Genomic DNA, 19,943 nt, shown 5'->3' with positions numbered 1-19,943 from the left:
CCTCACTGTCAATCATCTTTGAGGAATCAGCTAAGAACTACATATCTAATTTTTGAAGCATGAGAAGGTGGCTTCCACAAATTGCCATCAGTAGACCTTGCATTAATCCTGGAGAATATCCTGGAATACATTATTAAAAGGGTGTTTGTTAAAATTTATAACGGACAGTACTATTTGCTAAGAGACAGCAAGGGCTCATGAAAATACTTTGACAGGAATACTCAAGTAATAGCCCCAGGAAACCTATCAGTAATATATAAGATTTGGCCAGGTCTCTCCTGATCAAAAGTCCTTATGAACTAGAAAGAAAAATGAGGAGTGGGTGCTGATATAATTGGGTGGATTAGAAACTGAATGACTGCTTATACTCGGAGCATGAATCTTCAGTGCCTGGCAAGTGCTCAATTAACAGCTGACAGCATGAACTGGTGAACAGTCAGATCCCTCAAGGTGTTCTCCAGACTGTAAAATACAAGGTCTTTAAAGCTTCTCTCATTACGAAAGGGTTTGACTCCCCTCACTTTTCTGGTTCTACATCCTCTTCTTCAACACACTCACCCCCAGGACCCAATCCCCAAACGGTGCAGCTCCTCTCCCAAAGGTGGGGAAGTGCCTTTTCACCAGTAGAGAATAAAATAGCCTCGAATTCAAGGGGTTCTTAGAGTAAGACTTCCACAAACACATCCATAAACTCCCTTGATCATTATGTGGAATTTCTATACATTGCTTTTCTTTCTTTGATCCTTTGTTTAAGAAACTTCTGGGGACCGGCCCCATGGCATAGTGGTTAAGTGCGCGTATTCCGCTGCTGGTGGCCCGGGTTCAGATCCCCAGCATGTGCCGACGCACCACTTGTCAGGCCACGCTGTGGCAGCGTCTCACATAAAGTGGAGGAAGATGGGCACAGATGTTAGCCCAGGGCCAGTCTTCCTCAGCAAAAAGAGGAGGATTGGCATGGTTGTTAGCTCAGGGCTGATGTTCCTCACAAAAAAAAAAAGAAACTTCTGAACCACTTAAACTATTTTCAATTGCCTTAACTTCCTCATCCCAAATAAAGCATAAGAATGCTTACAAAAACATGCAAGCCACAATTTACCTACCTTACAAGCAGCAGCAAAAATACAAATTGACAAGTCATTTTACCTTAAAACCTGCTGTTTCAAAAAAGAAAAAAAATACTTAAAACATTTTAAGTGTCACAATAATTTTTTAAATTGGTAAGAAAAATGAAGATGTTGTGCCATCAATGTTTATGAATCTTGTCAACTGACAACAGGGGGTAATGGGCTTAGCCATTTAAAAATCTTCCTTTTTAGATTTAAGCATGGTATTAAAAAAAAACACACACAATGTAATACTCTACTATCTTTTTAAAAACTGACAGTAATACACCTTTATTACGGATTAAGCAAGTTTAAGAAATAGCTATTTATAATCTTTAAAACAATGCAATGAAAATAAGCCTTAATTTCAGAGTTTTATTGTATTGCACTAAAGGAACAGCAGGACAGTTACACAATGTTCTCTCTCATTCTGTTCTGAAAATCTAAAGTACTTGCAAATTCTTAAGAATACCTTTATCACCATATTAAAACAGTAATGTCTTACAAATTAAAACACATTTAAAATAGCTTTAAATGCATTCTTCGCAAGTAATTCAGCATATATTTTTATATCACGTTCACTTATGCTTAAGAATTAAAGTATATTACTCTGGTGGAAATACGGGAAATCTCTCATTCATGCAATATATATGGACAATATTCAAGCTAAAGGGAAAACATCCCACTCTTCTTATTTTTTTAATGTATCCATATAGAATCATCTACATGATAGATGAGGAAACCCAGGATGGTTCCCACAGGTTAGATATATATTTTCAGTTCATCAGAAGCACCTGGTATCTACAGCTAATTTATAATTAGATGGCATTTCAATAAAACCGAAACGAGCCCTACAAGCTCCTCTAAACAAAAGCTTCCAACGGACTAAGGACAGTCAATAATTAATGCAATCATTCAAGGGATTACGGCTGTTCCTTAAGGAGTGCAAGTCCATCCTGTCAACACCAGAGGTCATCATTTGATATTAATTTATACGGAATTCCATTTAAATTCTTTATCCAAGTATAACATATGAAAACAGTCTTTCCACAAGCAAAAAATGTGGAAACATTTAAAAAATAAGGAGTCATTTTTTAAAGTAACTGATCAGATTCCATAGGCTACTCCTGGAAACAGGGTCTTGCTGGATAGAATCTCTCCACATGGTGGCTTTGTGCATGCACTGAACTGGACCGATTCTTCTGAGCACTGTTCTAAGAGCTCACCAAAACGTAGATCATGCTGAAAAGAAGAAAAAAGCTGTTAATTCAAACATTCCTAATTATAACACCTAAGAGCACCAAAAAGTTGAGTCTGCTTTATATAGCAAACTAGTTTGTGGTATCACACCATCGCAGAAATGAAAAGACCAATGACAAGTTCACAACACAATTTTAATCTGCATCTATGGACTTTGTCTAAGGCAGGGCTTGGCTCAGTGCATGTGCCGTGGCTGTCCCCTATTTCCTTTCCAATTTTAGCAAGTAGAACAGCACAACTGAACGTTTAATGGGGGATCAGAGCTTAGAGAAGCAATCCAAACAGCACACTGCTCTGGAGTTATGTCTAATAACAGGGGAAAGCATCTCCTGAGGGCACACTTCATGCCAGGCCCTCTGTTAGGTCTTTTACATGTATGATCTCACTGAATCCTCCAAGCAGTCCTAGGAGGGGGTACCATTATTATCCCAATTTTACAGACAGGAATGGTCCATTAAGGAACTTTCCCACTAGAGAAAGGCTGTAGGCAACAGCAGCAGGGTTAAAGAAAAAAAGGGGACAGAGGAGCAAAATAAAAAACAATAACCATTTGATTTAAGCTTATGGACTGCTGGGCAATTCTACAGAAACAGCCATGTGGGAAGGGCATGGTTCAAAAGCATGTGTATCTAAATGGAAACACAAAGCAAGGAGGGGGGGCAACTCGATGGACAATTTAAAACAGAAATGAATATCCTGGTGCCACGATCTTCTGGTGAACATTCCCCACAACTGTACATCTCCAATTTTATCATTTGTTCAAACATTCGTTTCTTTTCTTTCTTTCAACAAATATGTTTTTTAAGTGCCTACTATATGCCAGCACTGTTCCAGACATTTGTTATAAAATGTAAATTAACTTAAAATGAAAATTAACAGGACATTAGAATGACACATGGAATTTCACTTTCCAGAACTTAGATTCACTCTGTTTCATATATGAACAACATTTGTAGATGCACTAAAGGATACTCGTGTTCATAATTATAACCTTTAAAAGCATAAAAATACCTTTTTTTGTATAATGGACATTTATATAATGTAAAGAGAAATATGAATATAAGCCTATCAAGTTGCAAGTTTTACTTGTAACAAAAGTACTTGGCAAGTTTTCAAGTAACAAAAAGGAAAGGGAATGGAAGGCTAATTACAACAATTTCACCTTATACAGCTAATTTTCTTCATATTTTGAAAATCAGAAAGCCCTCTCTAGTTGAATATATATCAATAAAAGATGAGAAAAGTGTATTTATACAGCTTAAACAAAAGCTATAATTCCACACCTGACAGTGTCCTTGTCTAGTTTGAATAAGCAGCCACGGGACTCCACCGACAGCACACTTGGAGCAGTGGTTCTCCAGCAGGGCAACGCTGCCCCACAGGGGCATCTGGCAACGTGGAGACGTTTTTGATTGTTATGACTGGGGGGAGGTGGTGCTAATGGCGTCTAGCGAGTAGAGGCCAGGGAGGCTGCTAAACATCCTACAATGCACAGGACAGCCCCCACAACAACGATTTATCCAGCCCAAAATGTCAACAGTGCTGAGGTTGAGAAACGCTGACCTAGAGAACTATGATATGAGTCCATCATGGTGTAAAGGGAGAAAAATCAGTAACTGCACCGTCTTGTAAGACAGAACTGTTTCTTTCTTTCATCCCATTTGGATCAAGCAAACCAGAAAAAAAAGGCAGAGCATACAGTTTATGAAGAATGATACAGAAAAAATTAAATACAATCTCAAGATTGAAGTTAAGCAAAATTTTTTTGGCAAACTCACCCAGCCATATCCTCCCAATGCCATCACTTTGCCATGGAGAATGAGGATTGTCCTTCACTCACTGAATGTGTCTAAAAACTTAGAAACAGCCCCCTGACCGAACTTTCTGCCTCTAACTGCATACCAGCTGGCAGTCTCGACAACTACCAGTGTATTCATATTCAATGTGTGGGAATTTGCTGGTGTGCGCTGTGCCATTATTGTTACCATCTTTAAGACACTGAGTTATTCTTTAAGTGAATTTTAAGGTTAAGACCATAATGCCTGCAAACATTTTAGGCAGCAAAGTGAAATCATATTTTCATTTTATTTTTTAAACTTACCCGTATAGGTAGTAAAAAAATGCTAGAAGATAAAAAGCTAATTTGCACCATCCTTCTTTCTGACAATAGGCTAGAATATCCGCATTCATGATGGTCGTAGGGTCGTAGAGTCCTGGTCCACTCATCACTGGCCTACTCATATACCTGTAATAAACACAGTCTATCAGCGACTCAGAAAGGAAGGCAAACCTTCAGGCTGGGAAGGAGGGTTTTTCTTCTCAAATAATATTTGTTCCAATGAGAGGTAGTCCACGCAGGGAGGCATACTTTTAATTCTAGATGGAGTTCTTTCCTTTTATCATCTTAATTTTAAACTAGAGCCCCCTAAATCAGAACAGGACAGTTAAACAAGTCACATTTGGTCTCCTCTACACTTTGAGAAATCCAAGAAAAATAAGAATAACTGTAAAAAGGAAATAAGATTTTTCTTTTGACTTTTTATTTTAACATAAGTTTAGACTTACAGAAGAGGTACAAGAACTCTTCACCCAGATATTCCAAATGTTCACATTTACCACACTGGCTTTATCCTTCTCTTTCTCATTCTATCTCTAAATATATGTATATTTTTTCTGAACCATTTCAGAGTCAGTTACAGACATGATACCAATTTATTCCTAAATACTTCTTCAGTATATATTTCCTAAAATCGAGGGCAATGAGATTTTTTTGACTTCCCTATATAGATCAGATGTAACTTTTAGAAGTTATGAAATATGAATATCTTTCATAAATAACCAAATTTAAAGTCATCAAGTAAACATGGAGAAAGAAGTTAGACACACGGTACGTTTTGATTTATATGAAGTGCAAAGACAGGCAAAATTACTAAGTGTTTGGAGGTCAGTGGTTCTCCTTGGGAAGTGCAGGGTAACTGACTGGGATGCACACAAGGGAATCTTCTGAGGCTGGACCTACTGTGTATCTCAATCTGGGTGGTAGTTTCATGGGTGTGTACATATGTAAAAATTCACTGAGCTGCGTGCTTCAGACCTGCACACATATATTGTATAAGTTACACTTCATTTTTTAAAAAAAAAAAACCTTTAAACAGTAGTAAAGTAAGCTCCATAAGAGGCATTAAAACAGTTATTTGTTCACCAACTTGATTTTCAAAATAAATGTCAACTAACTTTCAGTTTTCATTTAGGTGACTAGCATGTAAGATGACCATGTCAATCAACCATAGTATAATTAAAGTTTAATTAAGAAAAGTATTAGAAGTATATCTAAATATTACCTCCAAATATGATATGCCAAGAGGGGCATATTGAGACCCAGTGTAAGCCACTCTGCTGCACAAAGAAACATGACACAGAAGAAAGCATGGATGAGGTACTCTGGAAGTACAAGCTGGAAGGAAAAGACAAGCCAGTTATCCAAATGCCTTGGAATTAAGTCAACTGCTAATTTGGAAAGCAGGTGGCAACCAAGTTTCCATAATGAAAAATCACTGTTTTCTTAGAAGCGGAGATGAAAGATGCCACTGAGTTTTATTTCCACATTTAACTTTTTACCAAAAGCAAGATTACAAGCAAACTGACCAGAGGATATAGCTTGCACTGAAAGAATAAGATAAAACCTAAAATTTAAACTCAAATTATTAGAACAACAGGTTACATTATACAAAGTTACCACCCAGATTGTTCAAACACAATTATTTGCTAATTAATTGGAATACTTTTTCTTTCTACCATTCAACAATGATTAAAAATACAAAAATGAGGTATCTGGTCACATGCAACATGATATAAAAAGATCCACAAAAAACAAAACTCCCCTTCAGAAGTTTACACAAAACTCCCCTTCGGAAGTTTACACACTAGTGTTTTTAAGCCTTTAACAGAAACCAAGAATGCTACATATACAATATTTAGCAAACCACGTCACATTACCACAAAAGTAATTTTTCAATGAAAAGCCAACAGCCAATAATCTCAGCACAGTCAGGGGGGAAAGAATGCTAATATGCACAAATGCAAATGACGTGCTTTCTGCAACGCAGGAGGGAAAAGACTGAGTTCTGAACCATGAAATTGGAATTTCCCCAGTTCCTGAGCTCATTCCCACACGGCCTTCCTGTTTCTTTAAGCCCACTTTCCAATGAAATGCTGCAGACAGGCAGACCAGGAGAAGCTCAGAACTCAAAAAACAAAGTAAAAAGTCTTTTGATAGCAGGTAGCATTAAGTGAGGAAAAATTAATTCAAGCAAAACACTTTTTATAAAATGACCAAGAGTTAATGCTTTATTTTAAATTATCTTTCTCATCCTAAAGATTTCAGCCCAATGATTCTGTTAAATAAAAATACCAAAACCTTTCATTGCAAGTTTCAGCCAAAGAACTTCCTGTAAGTCACAGATGCAAAGCCAGTTTCTCAAATGTCTGCATCACACCAAATTAAAACTATATGAATCCCCAACATCAGCAGAGCTTTCCTGAGGGGAAACCATAGCTGTAGAATATAATAATATATAATATATATACTACATATTCATTTTCTAATACTCCCAACTTACTTTTTAAATTGGAAAAGTGTGGAGCATAGTTTTTAACAAATACTATTTTAAAAGAAATCCCAGTAAAACCAACTAATCTACACCACTAACCAGATTTTTCAACAAACTTAAGTAATATAATAATAAAAGATAAACTCTGCATATATATATATATAAACTTGTAAATAACACGAACCTTTAAGCCAGCATTTAATTAAGATCAAAGTTAAACATCTGTAAGACAACAAGAAAATGTCATAGGAAATCTTTGAAACTCAATGACTACCACCAGGACAAACCAAGAAAAATATATATATTATTAGAAGTATCACTAGAGCTGCTGTTTATATTTGTTTAAATTATGGGATTTTTCTTTAAAAGAAGCCTATTTTAGCCCTCTAAAGCCAACTGATATCTAACAATACAAATTATCATACAATTTTTCATCCTACACTTACAGACTGAGGTATGGGGAAAAAATGATTTTGAGAGCATGATCCCTACTGCTCTTAACAATGGACTTTAGTGAGAGTGATGATAATCTGCCACCCTACCAGTTCTAATATGAAACAAATGCCAAAATCCCTCTCTTGTCCTCAAAAAACGTCCAGAAACTTTCATTATGCATCTCTCATAAAAACCAGTCCTCTCCAATCATTCTTTAAAGACAAAATTTCCCCAGAAGTGGCATAAAAATTATTCTATTAAGGAACCAACATTTACACAAAAACTTGTATCCACAAAAAATACCTCATGCAAATATGGCTGAAATGATGGTACTTAAACATGCAAATCATAATATTCTCTAGTTAAGGTTCACATTTTAAAAAATAATATTTGTCCTCCCCCATACTTTGGCAGAATTGTCAAAACAAATTTTAAATAGGGAAAACTGTCAGATGCACTGCTATTAAGCCAATTATCAGCACCCTATCAAAAACACAACTTGTGCTGGTATAAAAACTTTCTTCCAACCTACTCAAAATTAGGATGTCCCAAGCACATCTTTTCTAAGCTAGAATTTCTTTCCATTAAGAAAAGCCAGAAATCACACATTATATGTTAAAATGAAATTAGTCCCTCTTAAATTTATAGCAAATTAGCAAAATACAGGCACTTGAGCTTAAAAATCAGGCTATGTGGGTTCAAATTCTGGCCCTACCTTAGCTATGTGACCTTGGGCTGAGTCTCTAACCTCGCTAAGCCTGTTGACTCTCCTGTTCAAGAGAATAACAATCCACCTCCCTCTGGGGGTTGTCAGAACTGAATGGAAAAACCCAGGTGAAGATGCTTAGCACAGAGCCTGGCACCCAGGAAAGCCCTCCTCTGATTTCAGTATTATCATCCTCATCATCATTGGTTATTTCAAGTAACAAAAAGCCAAAGAAGACAGAATACTGTTAATAAACAGCTGTCAAAAGGAGAAATTTCAGTTTCTTAATTTCTTGGTAACAATTAGTTTCAATAGTAGGTTAAGATGTTTTACAATGAACATAATTACTTTCCAATGAGAAAGCAGAGTCAACTCTTTGTTTCAAAAGAGCACAGAAACAGCTAGTAAGTTAATACTTTTAACTGTACCTACAACAAGCCTTACTGTAACAGCTCTTCAAAGACAAACTAGGAATCCATCATTCATATTTACCCAGCAAACAATGATAAAGAAGCAAACTAACTTTAGAGGCCCGTTTCCAAATAAAATCCCTCTAACATGCTAGTGCATTATAGTTTTACACAACTAAAGTCTACACGAGTTCTCAACTTCATTAAGTAATTTTTAAAGATGAATTATTGTATTCTATTTCTTGAAGATATACCCACCGCTTTCTTTCAGTTTCTGACCCGTTAGGCAAACTCAATCCTACAGACTAAAGGAGAATCTTCCTAAAGGAGTAAACTAAATGAAGTCCAAAATACATATATAAAACCCCCAAGCACAATGGAGCCACACTATAACTAAATCCCTCAGAGCTTAGAACTTAGTGTCAGACAGGTTTGTTTTAGAAATTTACAGTGGATATATATTAGAAATAACTATGTAGACTTATGTATATAAATTGTTATCTACAAAATTCTGGCAGCATGAGTCTGAAGGTCAGCACTACTACAAGATTCCAGAACCTAAGAACAGAGCTATCCACCTACAAGGCGCTGAATAAACATGAGCTGAAAGAGTGAGTTAATTAACTGCAGAACAGACACAACCAAAGATAAAACTCAATATGGTACTAAAGACTCCAGTTGTAGACTATCTCACAGTAGGTCACACAGGAGAATAATTTCACCTGCTCTTAGTCATTTTATGTTAACCAACTTGCAAACACTGCACCAAATAATTTAACATAGAAGTGCCTATGGCTATAACATTTTTAAAAATGCATAAGCATTTAACAGCTTTCCCTACTTGACTGGGCCAGCAAGCAAAGATTTGCATAAAATATGAAATTTCATGAAATCATAACCCTCAACAGGCATATGAACAAGCACACTGAACAGAACATTTTACAAATACAAATGCTCTAGCCCTCCCCACGAAATGAGTGTAGCATTAAAACATTGAACTAAAAAGCAGTACACACCTTTAATGCAATTTTGACTCTTTTAATCTTTTTGACCTTTTCAACTGTCTTTGGCCGACAATGTAAAAAGCAGATTGGAAGAATGTTAGTATGACAGCTGACAAGATCACCAGCAGATTAATAACAGTCAGAATACACAAGCAGGACAGGAAAAAGAATATTTTTTAAAATTCTGCCTACTTCAAAAAGTACAAATATATCATGCTACTGAGAATACTGGCCATTTTCAAATTATAGCAAGTTAAAAGCAAAAACAGTTTAAAAATCTCAAGAAAAACCCTCTACTATAACTTACAGGATTCAGGGTATTACACTGGTCTATAGGATTCTTGTAATCAGTCTTCAGCTCATCAAATGCTATAATCTAAAATAAAATTAAAATAGTTAGGACTTCTCACTTTAATAAAAAGCAGCAACAAACCTGCCCCATTATCAAATAATAATTGAACAAAGTTAATAAAACAAAAGAAAAAGTGTACCAACATTAGATATACAAATTTACAGTAAACTCAATGTGCTAATAAATAACTAGAATCAAACTGAAACAACTGAAAACATTTTTATATTATCACTAAAATGATCTGATATCACTGTGATAAATATCTTCAGTTTTCAATTTTTTAATGCCTCTGTTCAAGTTATTTTCTCTACTTGAAATGATCTTTCCCCCACCCACAGTAATTTATTGAAACTCTTCTTTATCCTAAAAACTCTCTTCCTACGTCAGCTCCTCTCTAGGTTTCTCTGACTCTCTCAGTCAGAAATAATTGCACACCTGTCTCATCTCCACAGAGCACAGAGCTTTCAAATGCTGCCAACATGGCATTTCTCACACTGGAGCAGAGACTTAAGTACAGGTATGTGTTCCCCCCAAGGCTGTGTGCCCTCAGGGTGAAGTGTTTTTAATCATCTGTGCATGCCCTCCGTTGTCACAGTGTTTAGTAGGACACTAGAGATGGACTCGCGTGCTTCAACTGGTTCCCATTTGTGCCCAAACACATACATTTCAAAGTCCTGCTTCCATCTGGAAATGCAAGAAAGGGCCTCAGAATAGAGAAACACTAAGGGATTATTACACTTCCTGGCCAGGACCGCCACATACAGTAGTGCAGTTTCTGCACAAGACAAAAGGTGGGGACTCAGTGCCAGCCCATGCTCATGCTGCCAGGCACCCTGCCCAGGGCTCTGCAGCAGGCTCTGCGCCCGCGGCCTGCATCTGTTCAGGAGGGAGGATTTTTCTAATTCTTCTGTCCCAAGAGACACCTTGTTCTAATTCACGTAAAGGCACCATATAGACAAGAGTAGCCCTGTTCAAGGCCACTATAAAAGTGATCAGTCTGACCTCCTTTTGGATCCTATGCATATTCCTACCGCATTTGGGTCGTTTGATTTGGTTGCCAAACTAAAGACTGAAGAAGGATAAGCCCAGGTAAGGCCAGCTTCTCATATGGTGTATAAGTGAAACAGTTACAAATGTGATAAGGGGAGAAAGATCTCATCCATTTAAAATACATGGCAAAGGGGCCGGCCCCGTGGCTTAGTGGTTGAGTGCACGCGCTCCGCTACTGGCGGCCCGGGTTTGGATCCCGGGTGCCCACCAACGTACTGCTACGTACTGCTTGTCCGGCCATGCTGAGGCCGCATCCCACATACAGCAACTAGAAGGATGTGCAGCTATCGACATACAACTATCTACTGGGGCTTTGGGGAAAAAAAAGGAGGACGACTGGCAATAGATGTTAGCTCAGGGCCAGTCTTCCTCAGCAAAAAGAGGAGGATTGGCATGGATGTTAGCTCAGGGCTGATCTTCCTCACAAAAAAAAAATAATAATAAAATAAAATACACGGCAAGAATGTTTTTGTTCCTACTCTGGAGAATGTGGCTTTAACATTTAGGGTCACTAAACACAGAGCTTCAAAGTCAAAATGTACTAAAAATCAAAATAGAGGCGATGCACCACTATGTGGTGTTGTGAGATGTCAAAATAAGAAGCCAAAGGCACCCAGTTTATGGGGGAGCTATTTTAGTTGCTGCCACTGGTCACCCAAGGGACAGAGAACCTAATCTGTCCTTCCTCTAGTGGGTTAGGAACAGCATCTTTACATGTGAGACAGTGTTACTCAATATTACCAGTAATCAATGGAGTCACATATGTCTAGCTTTTAATAAGCTGGTTTATTTCCTCGTTAAAGTTCTTAGCTTCATAAAAAGATAGGTTTTTTTAATTTCTAGAATTTTATAAAATTCACTAATCTGACCTAATAAAAATTCTAACTAAAACAGGAATAGAAGGAAAATAATTAAACATTAAAATGTAAACTCCATGAGAGCAAAGATTTTTTGCTGTGTTCACTGCTATGTCCCAGGGCCCAGACAGTGCCTGGCACATATTTAAGTATTCAAGCAATATTTACTGAATGAAGGGTGGGGGTAGAAAAAAGAGAAAAAAAAATCCCTATGCTTCAAAATAAGTACAGAACTCACCAAAAGGCATTTTCCTTTGCTAATAACCCCTAACACATATAAATGTTAAAAATATAAATGTACAATTAGACGATACTAATTTCTGATTATTTATCGACATTACTAGTCAATTCCCTGACATTAGCTGTGATATATCTCCCCAATGCCTTTTAGTAATAAAGTTCAAGAGAAGGACATGATGAAAAATACAATTACTTGCCTATAACAAGATTCAATTTAATAGCAAAGTACAAAACTTATGTTTTAAAACTAACTTTTTTTTTTTTTTTTTGTGAGGAGGACTAGCCCTGAGCTAACATCCAATGCCAATCCTCCCCTTTTTTCTTGAGGAAGATTGGCCCTGGGCTAACATCCGTGCCCATCTTCCTCTACTTTATATGGGATGCTGCCACAGCATGGCTTGACCAGTGGTGCGTCGGTGCACACCCGGGATCCGAACCTGCAAACCCAGGGCTAGCGAAGCGGAGTGCACGCACTTAACCGCTACACCACCGGGCCGGCCCAAAACTAACTTTTTTAACTGGACATTTTCTTCAGGCGATTTCAAGGGATCTTTTAATGAGTATGTTGCTGAATGGGCTTCTGTTTGAGTGCTATAATAAGCTAGAGTTTTCAAAACTCTTCTGAAAGGATTCTTCAACTAGTGGTTTTCAAATCTTTTGCAACTGTATACATCTGGACAAAGATGTTCATAACATTTTCCACAGAAGTGCAAAAACGATAAAACAGATAAATCCCTAAAGACACCAAACTACACAATTCAGGATACCGTCAACCTTGATGCACCTCTTCAGGGAATGACTTGTGCATTTTTAGCTTTCAAACAAATCTAGGCTCCCAACCATATTTTCCACAGAGCATAAACCACATGAATCAGGACTAAACCGGCAGACCTAACCACCAGCATAAAAAGTATCCTCCATACAACGATTAATGTAAACAGGACTTTTTGAATTTATACTTGAAATTTCCCAGTGAGTGTCCTGACAGATACTTAAAGAAAATAAACTGAGGGTTATGTAGTTAATGGGAAAATTAAAACTACTTATTTAGAATTTACAATTTGTTCCCAAAGGATACACAATCCTCTGAACTACTAAGAAATCCCTAAGGATAAAAGCTCTCCGCTAATCTGTGGAGCACAAATTTTTTTTAAATTCTATAACAGGACCTAAAATTATCTACTTCACCCAGACACATATTCATTTCAAAGCTGATACTAAATTACCCATTTTTAAAAAGTGCAGTTCAGGTTTTCCTTAAGGCAAATACAACCTGGTTCAAAATGTAAAAAAGGCCATCCACAGCTCTAAGAATCCTCATCAACTCAGAAAACAAAAAGCACCCATCGCACAGGAAGTGACTTAAATCCACATCTACAGACAGAAGGGAACCACATATTTCAGTTTCACCAGAGGCTTACTAAGAGGGAGCTAATTTGGATCCCAAATTATGTTTATTTCTTGTTCTTCCACCAAAGAGCCTACAATGCTTTTCAAGTTATTGGTTCCTACTGACAAGCATTTTGAGGGAGCAGTTACTTGACAGCTTACATAAGCATTCTCCAATACACAACCAGCTGGGTTCTAAAATAATTATAAACGTAGTCATATTCTTTAGCAAAAGGGAATGGATTTTTGATATCACTCTACTTTTGAGATTTTTTTTGCGCAAGACACTGCTGCCCTTTAAATCACTCTGCCCCTCTATGTTCCATAACAAATCCTTGTTACCGGCGTGATGTAACCTGCCTCGAAATTTACATGAGTGAACATGCCCAATCATTCAAATTAAGATCAATATTCCAGAAGGTACTAGAATATGGAGAGGGCAGAAGCAAATATAAAATAAATTTTTAATGAATGTTGATTTCCAGAAGGCTACTTCTAATTTTGCACTAGAGAAACAGGAATCCTTAAAAACCTCTTGCAAGACTATGTCGCAGGGAACCTAATTGTTCCTTACAGGGACCAGTAACGATGCGCTTCTATCCTGCAGCATGATGTGAGCGAAAGAAAAACACTACCCTAGAGAAGCTTAAGGTTTCTAAGCATTTCCAAATCCAATTAAAACTACTTCTACTAAATCAAGCTCCCTGAATATAGGAGTGGCTAGGAAGACTGTCTCTTGAGAAACTCGGGCGGTCAAAACATGACTTCGGGAAAAGTTCGGAGATGCGGTCAACAAAGTAATCAATCCAATCTATATCACAGTTCATGAGAAAACAAGAATCCGAAAAGTGATTCTACTTGAAGAGCACCCAACAAGGGCTGAAAAGTAGAGTTGGAAATGTATCTAAAATAGGTTATAACTATCTCACTTGGGCCATGCTCCTGCGGAAACCCGAAAGAAAGGCAATCCGTTATTAAATAACAGTAATGCGGGAAACTTCAATCCCGCTAAGTACACAGCACGCCTCTCTGCGCCCTTGACACCCTGCCCGGGCACGCGGGGATGTGGGGACCCCGGGATGCGGGGACGCGGGGACCCGGGGGCCGGCCGAGGTCGCCCCGCGAAGCTGTCCGCAGGCCCGGCGGGACCGCGCCGCCCACACAGCGGGGAGGAGCAGCGGCGCGGCCTGCACCGGGACGACGGGCGCATCGGTCGGGCCCCGCGGGGGCCCCTCGCCGTGCGGCCCGGCCCGGCCCACCCCCGGGGCGCGCACCTCGGGGGCCCGGGGCGAGAAGGGGCTGCACCGCCGCCTCGCCCTCCTCCCCTCGGCCCGGTACTCACGTGCCAGATGGCGAAGAAGATGAGCGCGGCGGTGAGGAGCAGCGCCAGCATGTAGCAGAAGGCCGCGAACGTGAACGCCATGGCCGCAGCGAGCGCGCCGGCGGCGGGGAGAGGCGGCGCGGGGCCCGCTGGGTAAAACCATTCACCTCCCCGGCCCCCGCCGCCGCCTCCGCCGCCGCCCTCCCCGCGCGCCTGCGCACCGGTCTGGCGCGCCTGCGCCCTCTGCTGGCCGGAGTGTGCGTGCACTTCCGTTGTCTGCACGGCTGACGGGTGTGTCTTGCCTGCCTTCTCTCCTTGATTCTTTGAGCAAATGCTTATTTAATGAGCGCCTAGTGTGTTCCAGGGACTCTGCTTCTCCTTTGAGATACAAAGATGAGTGAGATAGCACTTTAACTGAAAGAACTTAGTCTAGTGCTGGACACGAACACCTAAATAAATCCTTACAGTATTATTACCCCTTAACGGACGTCTGCGGCGGGCTGTGAAAGGTCAGGCAGGCTCTCCTGGAGCGCTCAGGCAGGATCCTGCTGGAGAGGTTTACTAAGCTGAAGCTTACATGATGAGTAGAAGCTGTCCAGGCAGAGAGAAGGTAGAATCAGCAGTCAGAGGAGAGGTTCAGCACCAGCAAAGTGTTACCGCACTAAGGGCACGCTCTGCTCGTGGTGAGACAACACCCAATGGTCAAGAGGCAAGACGGTGGAAAAGACAGGGAAGTTTATTACAGCTTGCTAGCAAGGGGGAAGATGGCGGACTAATGTCTCAAAGAACCATCTTCAGGGGCACAAAATCTTGTAGGGGAGGGAATTAGGAATGTTGACCTTCTGGTGTTACAGACTGGGAGTGCCACACCAGATCTTTCAGTTTTCATTGATAATGGCTATCAGCATAGACTCTGTTCCGGGGTCATCACATTCCCAAGGAACTCAAAAGAACAAAGTTATCATCTTATCACAGCTGGGAGGTACACGCACAAGCAGGAGTGGTAAAATCTACAGCTCAGTTAGATCTCCTGGAGGGTGCATATCCAGCTGGGTTAGTCAGTCAGAGGTCATTCAAAGTTACCATAGGGTTTCTTTTCTACAATATGGCTTCCCTCATGTCAACCTTATCTTAAGCAAGTATCAAAGGCACAGATATGACGGAAAGAAAAAAAGCTCGGTGTCTTCGGTGAACCCATCAGCAGTGTACTAAATCAGTGGGACATAGCCAAGACAGTGCTGAGAGTTAGAAAGGGGTTCTCAAGGGTTCAGATCATAGAGGGCCTTATGTGCCTGGTTAAGGAGCTCAGACTTCATATCCCAGAAGCCCACGTTTTTCAAACTGTTTTGCTCACCACACACAACGCGAAGACTTTTTCATTGCAACCCAGCAGAGCATCATATAGACCTTGAATTATTCAGAGATGGATGACTGGATATAGAGACAACCATAGATACAGGTGAAACAAACATTTCACAAACAATACTAAAGCTTGCCCAGTATTTTCCCTTCTTTTTCGCTGTTTTGTTTTTAATGCTGGTTGTGTCCCACAAAACTGATTCACCACCTCTAACTGATGTCTGCTGATGGAAGTAGAAATCACTGAAGGCTTTCAAGCAGGAGAGGGACATGTTTAGACTTGCGTTCAAGATCGCTCACACTAGCAAATTGTACAGACAATGGTTTAGAAGCAGAGTCTATCCAGTGCTGTGTTACAGAACTTTCTGCAATGGTGGAATTTTCTTTGTCTGCACTATCCAATACAGCAGCCACTAGCCACAAGTGGCTATTGAGCACCTGCAGTGTGGCTAGTATAACTGAGGAATTGAACTTTAAATTTTACTTATTTTAATTAAAATCTAAATAGCCACATGTGGCTAGTGGCTAGTGGCTACTGTCACAGTGCAGGTCTATACCACCAGGATTATGTGGCGCCTTTGTGCAAATTACAAGGTACTCTCTCAGATAAACAGAAGTCCACACCACGAGACAGGAATGCAGGCTATACTTCAGCGTCACTCAGCTCCTTGGCCAGCCTCCTGTGTGCAGAATACAAACTGCCCAACTGTGCATGATGACGCTGATTAGAGGAGTGTGAGATTGGAAGCAAGGAGCTCCCAGCACTGGTCCAGGCAAAAGTTGCTGTGGCTCTGACTAAAGCAGTGGAAGCTGGAAGAGAGAGGAGTGAACATATTTGATAGTATTTGGGAGAAAAGCTCAGCAGGACTTGATTGCATGCAGTGGTGAGAGAAAGGAAGGCATCAAAGAAGACTTATTCAGTAATACGGGCAACAGAAGCATAGCAAAATACAGCACTGGGCAATATTTGTCCAGGAGAACTCACAATCTAATGAGGGGCAGATGCAGTTTCCTGGTCTCAAGAGAAACAGAGTTTCCAGGGTACTGTCCAAGCCAAAGCATGAGGTCCAGCCCCCTTCTTATAAATGAATCCCATCTACACTTTGGGAAGCGATGTTTCATCACCATGCACCTCCAGGTCCTACTGTGGGCAACAAGCTATTGTCTAGCTTCATTTGAAATGTCTCTTTCCTTTGCCTAGTAACTGTGTCTAGGACCTTATCTCACAAAATGGAACTGCCCCCCAAGGACCCACCCTTGGTTCCAGAAGGGGCAGCCCACCTTTCACCTAGGAGGTGGACGGAATTGACAAGAGAAATTTTCTCTGCCCCAACCCCTATTACTGCTGTTACGTAAAACCCAAGTCCCTCCACTTTATTCAAGGGTAACATTTTAGATATTTCAACAAAGGTTTATTGAGCACCTGTTCTATGTCGAGTAGAACACTGACTGATTTGCTCAGAAGCTGGGGCAGTGTGACGGGCTCTTCACATTTTACCAGAGAACACAGGTAAACTTTAGACCTGCATTGTCTTAACACAGGAACCATTAGTCACGTGTGGCTATTTAAATTTAAATTGATTAAAGTTAAATAAAACTAAAAATTCAAGGGCTGGCCCTGTGGCATAGTGGTTAAGTTCGTGCCCTCTGCTTTAGTGGCCCGGGGTTTGCAGGTTTGGATTCTGAGCCCGGACCTACACACGGCTCATCAGGCCACACTGTGGCAGCGTCCCGTATACAAAATAGAGGAAGATGGGCACAGATGTTAGCTCAGGGCCAATCTTCGTCACCAAAAAAACAAAACAAAACAACAAACTAAAAATTCAGTTCCTCAGCTACACTGGCCATATTTCAAGTGCTCAGTAGCCTCATGTGGCTGGCAGCTACCATATTGGACAACATAGATATAGCATATTTCCATTGTCACAGAAAGTTCTGTTGGACAGCACTGTTTTAGACAGTATTACACAGCTGTAATCAGTTAGAGAATACACCCATTTTAATAAGGGCAAAGGGCTAATTAGATCAACCAACCATAGACAAGGCAGTTGGTGAGGAAAATAATGGTTTAGTTGACATTGTGGAGGACCATTATGAGCAGTGAGCAGTCTATACCCACCTCTTTCAGACAATTCTCAGGATTCTTTGGACGTTGCATTAACCCTTTTAGCCCATGGGGGTAATTTTTTAGCACATACTGAATTAAGTTCCTGCTTCGACTTGTAAATATGGATGGGGCTGGATGATGTTGCAAAGAAGTATTAATCTTACGCTCTCTCTCTCTCCCTCCCTCTCTCCTTCCCCCACTCAAATTTCCCCCTGTTCAACTGTCTTTCCATCAGTTTGCCTCCACTCTACCCACTGCCCATGCCCCCCACCAGACAGCTGGGCACAGGTCAGCCACTGGAGAACTGGAAAACAAAGCCCACAAACCCAAAGCTTGTATTCCAAGAATAGCACCCAAAAAATTGAGATACACACCTGAGAGTACTTTCCAGCCCCCTAGACTAGATAAAGAAAGCCAGTGGTGAGGAAGGGGGAAGGGGAGGTGCTGAGGAGTTAGGAGAACGTGAGCTCAGAAAAGTTGCAAGCCTCCACAGGAAAAAGCACTGCTTTGCCCAACTCAGGGAGCAGCTTGAACTGAGCACAGTTTTCCTCTTCATTGATGTTGAGGACTGCAATCTGACAGCAGGCCATCTTCACACATCCATCATCCAAGTGAGAAAGAAGCTGCCGCTCCGCTCAGCGCCCCCTCCAGTCCACTCCAAGGAGACAATTCTCCTTCTTTGGCCCAGGAGGCTTGTAAATCACACACACCCTCCGTAGAGAGCAGGTGAGTAGGATACTTAAAGACATGGTGGTAACATAAAAGAGAAAGCCCCTTGCACTATTATGAATTTGCCCTCAACCAGCTCAAGGTCTCCCACAGATGTGGAACAATAAGGGAACACGTCATCCCTGTTGCATATACCATATTGGAACCCACGATGCTCTGGGAGGACCTGGGTCCTTGCCTTAAATAATGAGGCACTTTCAAGAGGAAAGAAGCCGAGCACAGAAAATTGTAGGCTAGCAGTTCTCAATCTTCAAGAAGAGACTTGTATATTTGGGGGAAAAGCAATTTCAGCTGGTGGTTGTCGGGGGCACATGGATCTGGACATGTAACTGAGACATAAGCCTTGGAAAGAACAGCTGTGGAGCTGGGAAGAATGGGAGATGTAGCAGAAAGTGTCGGTTACCTGCAAAGCCACCCTCACTTCTTTCTTGTTGGCAGAGCTTAGAGACTGTTCGAGGGTTCAAGGCCCCCACGCCACGTGCTCAGAGGAAGAGCCTTCCCCAGCTCAATGTTTGGGAGAAAGGCAGCTCCTGCCCTCCAGAGTGATGTCTGACTCCCAGTTGCTCTCTGTACGTGGCGGAGCTGAGGACAGTTTGTGTTGTTTTCTGCTCACTGGGTACATTTTTAGAACATGGGGTGAAGGCTGTGGGGGGTAGAGAACCCTGGGCCGACCAGCAGGATGTGGCTTCTTAACACCAGGTGACTGTGTGATCCACTTTGCCCTTTGCCCTAGGAGTGCCTGTGACACAACCATTATGAGAGGAATGAATGTACAGAAATGACTCACTCAGCAATCTCGTGTGCACAATATATGTCTCTATTGTTATTGTTCTTTTTTTTATATGTGTCTTTTTTTTCATAAAATCATATAAAGGTAAGATTTAAAGGTGGCGAAACACACAGATTTTAAGTGTATATGGAGTTTTAATACGTGCCTACACCCGTGTAACCACCCCAAACAAGATAGAGAACGTTGCCATCATCCCACACAGTTCCCTCATGGCTTACCCC

General features: G+C 40.6%; 1 protein-coding gene across 2 annotated transcripts; it reads right to left on the bottom strand.

Moving 5' to 3' along the window:
- Positions 1-1,363: 1,363 nt before the first annotated feature.
- On the bottom strand, positions 1,364-14,891 carry CNIH1 (cornichon family member 1). 2 transcript variants are annotated; one of them, XM_087448510.1, is made up of 6 exons: positions 14,759-14,891; positions 9,836-9,904; positions 9,541-9,588; positions 5,705-5,817; positions 4,465-4,608; positions 1,364-2,345 (listed from the first exon to the last, which is right to left on the bottom strand). In XM_087448510.1, exons 1-6 carry the CDS (start codon positions 14,837-14,839, stop codon positions 2,318-2,320), a joined length of 483 nt encoding a protein of 160 aa, XP_087304636.1. In that variant the 5' UTR covers positions 14,840-14,891; the 3' UTR covers positions 1,364-2,317. The 2 variants fall into 2 exon arrangements, with proteins under 2 accessions (XP_087304636.1, XP_004426226.1); XM_004426169.3 differs by lacking the exon at positions 9,541-9,588.
- Between the last annotated feature and the right edge of the window lie 5,052 nt (positions 14,892-19,943).

This window comes from Ceratotherium simum, chromosome 24 (genome assembly GCF_057802395.1).
Source record: "Ceratotherium simum simum isolate JZ-2026a chromosome 24, ASM5780239v1, whole genome shotgun sequence".
In the NCBI taxonomy this organism is placed as follows: domain Eukaryota; kingdom Metazoa; phylum Chordata; class Mammalia; order Perissodactyla; family Rhinocerotidae; genus Ceratotherium; species Ceratotherium simum.
The sequence above is the reverse complement of the archived record's forward strand: the minus strand, read 5'-3'. Positions and strand labels throughout refer to the sequence as shown.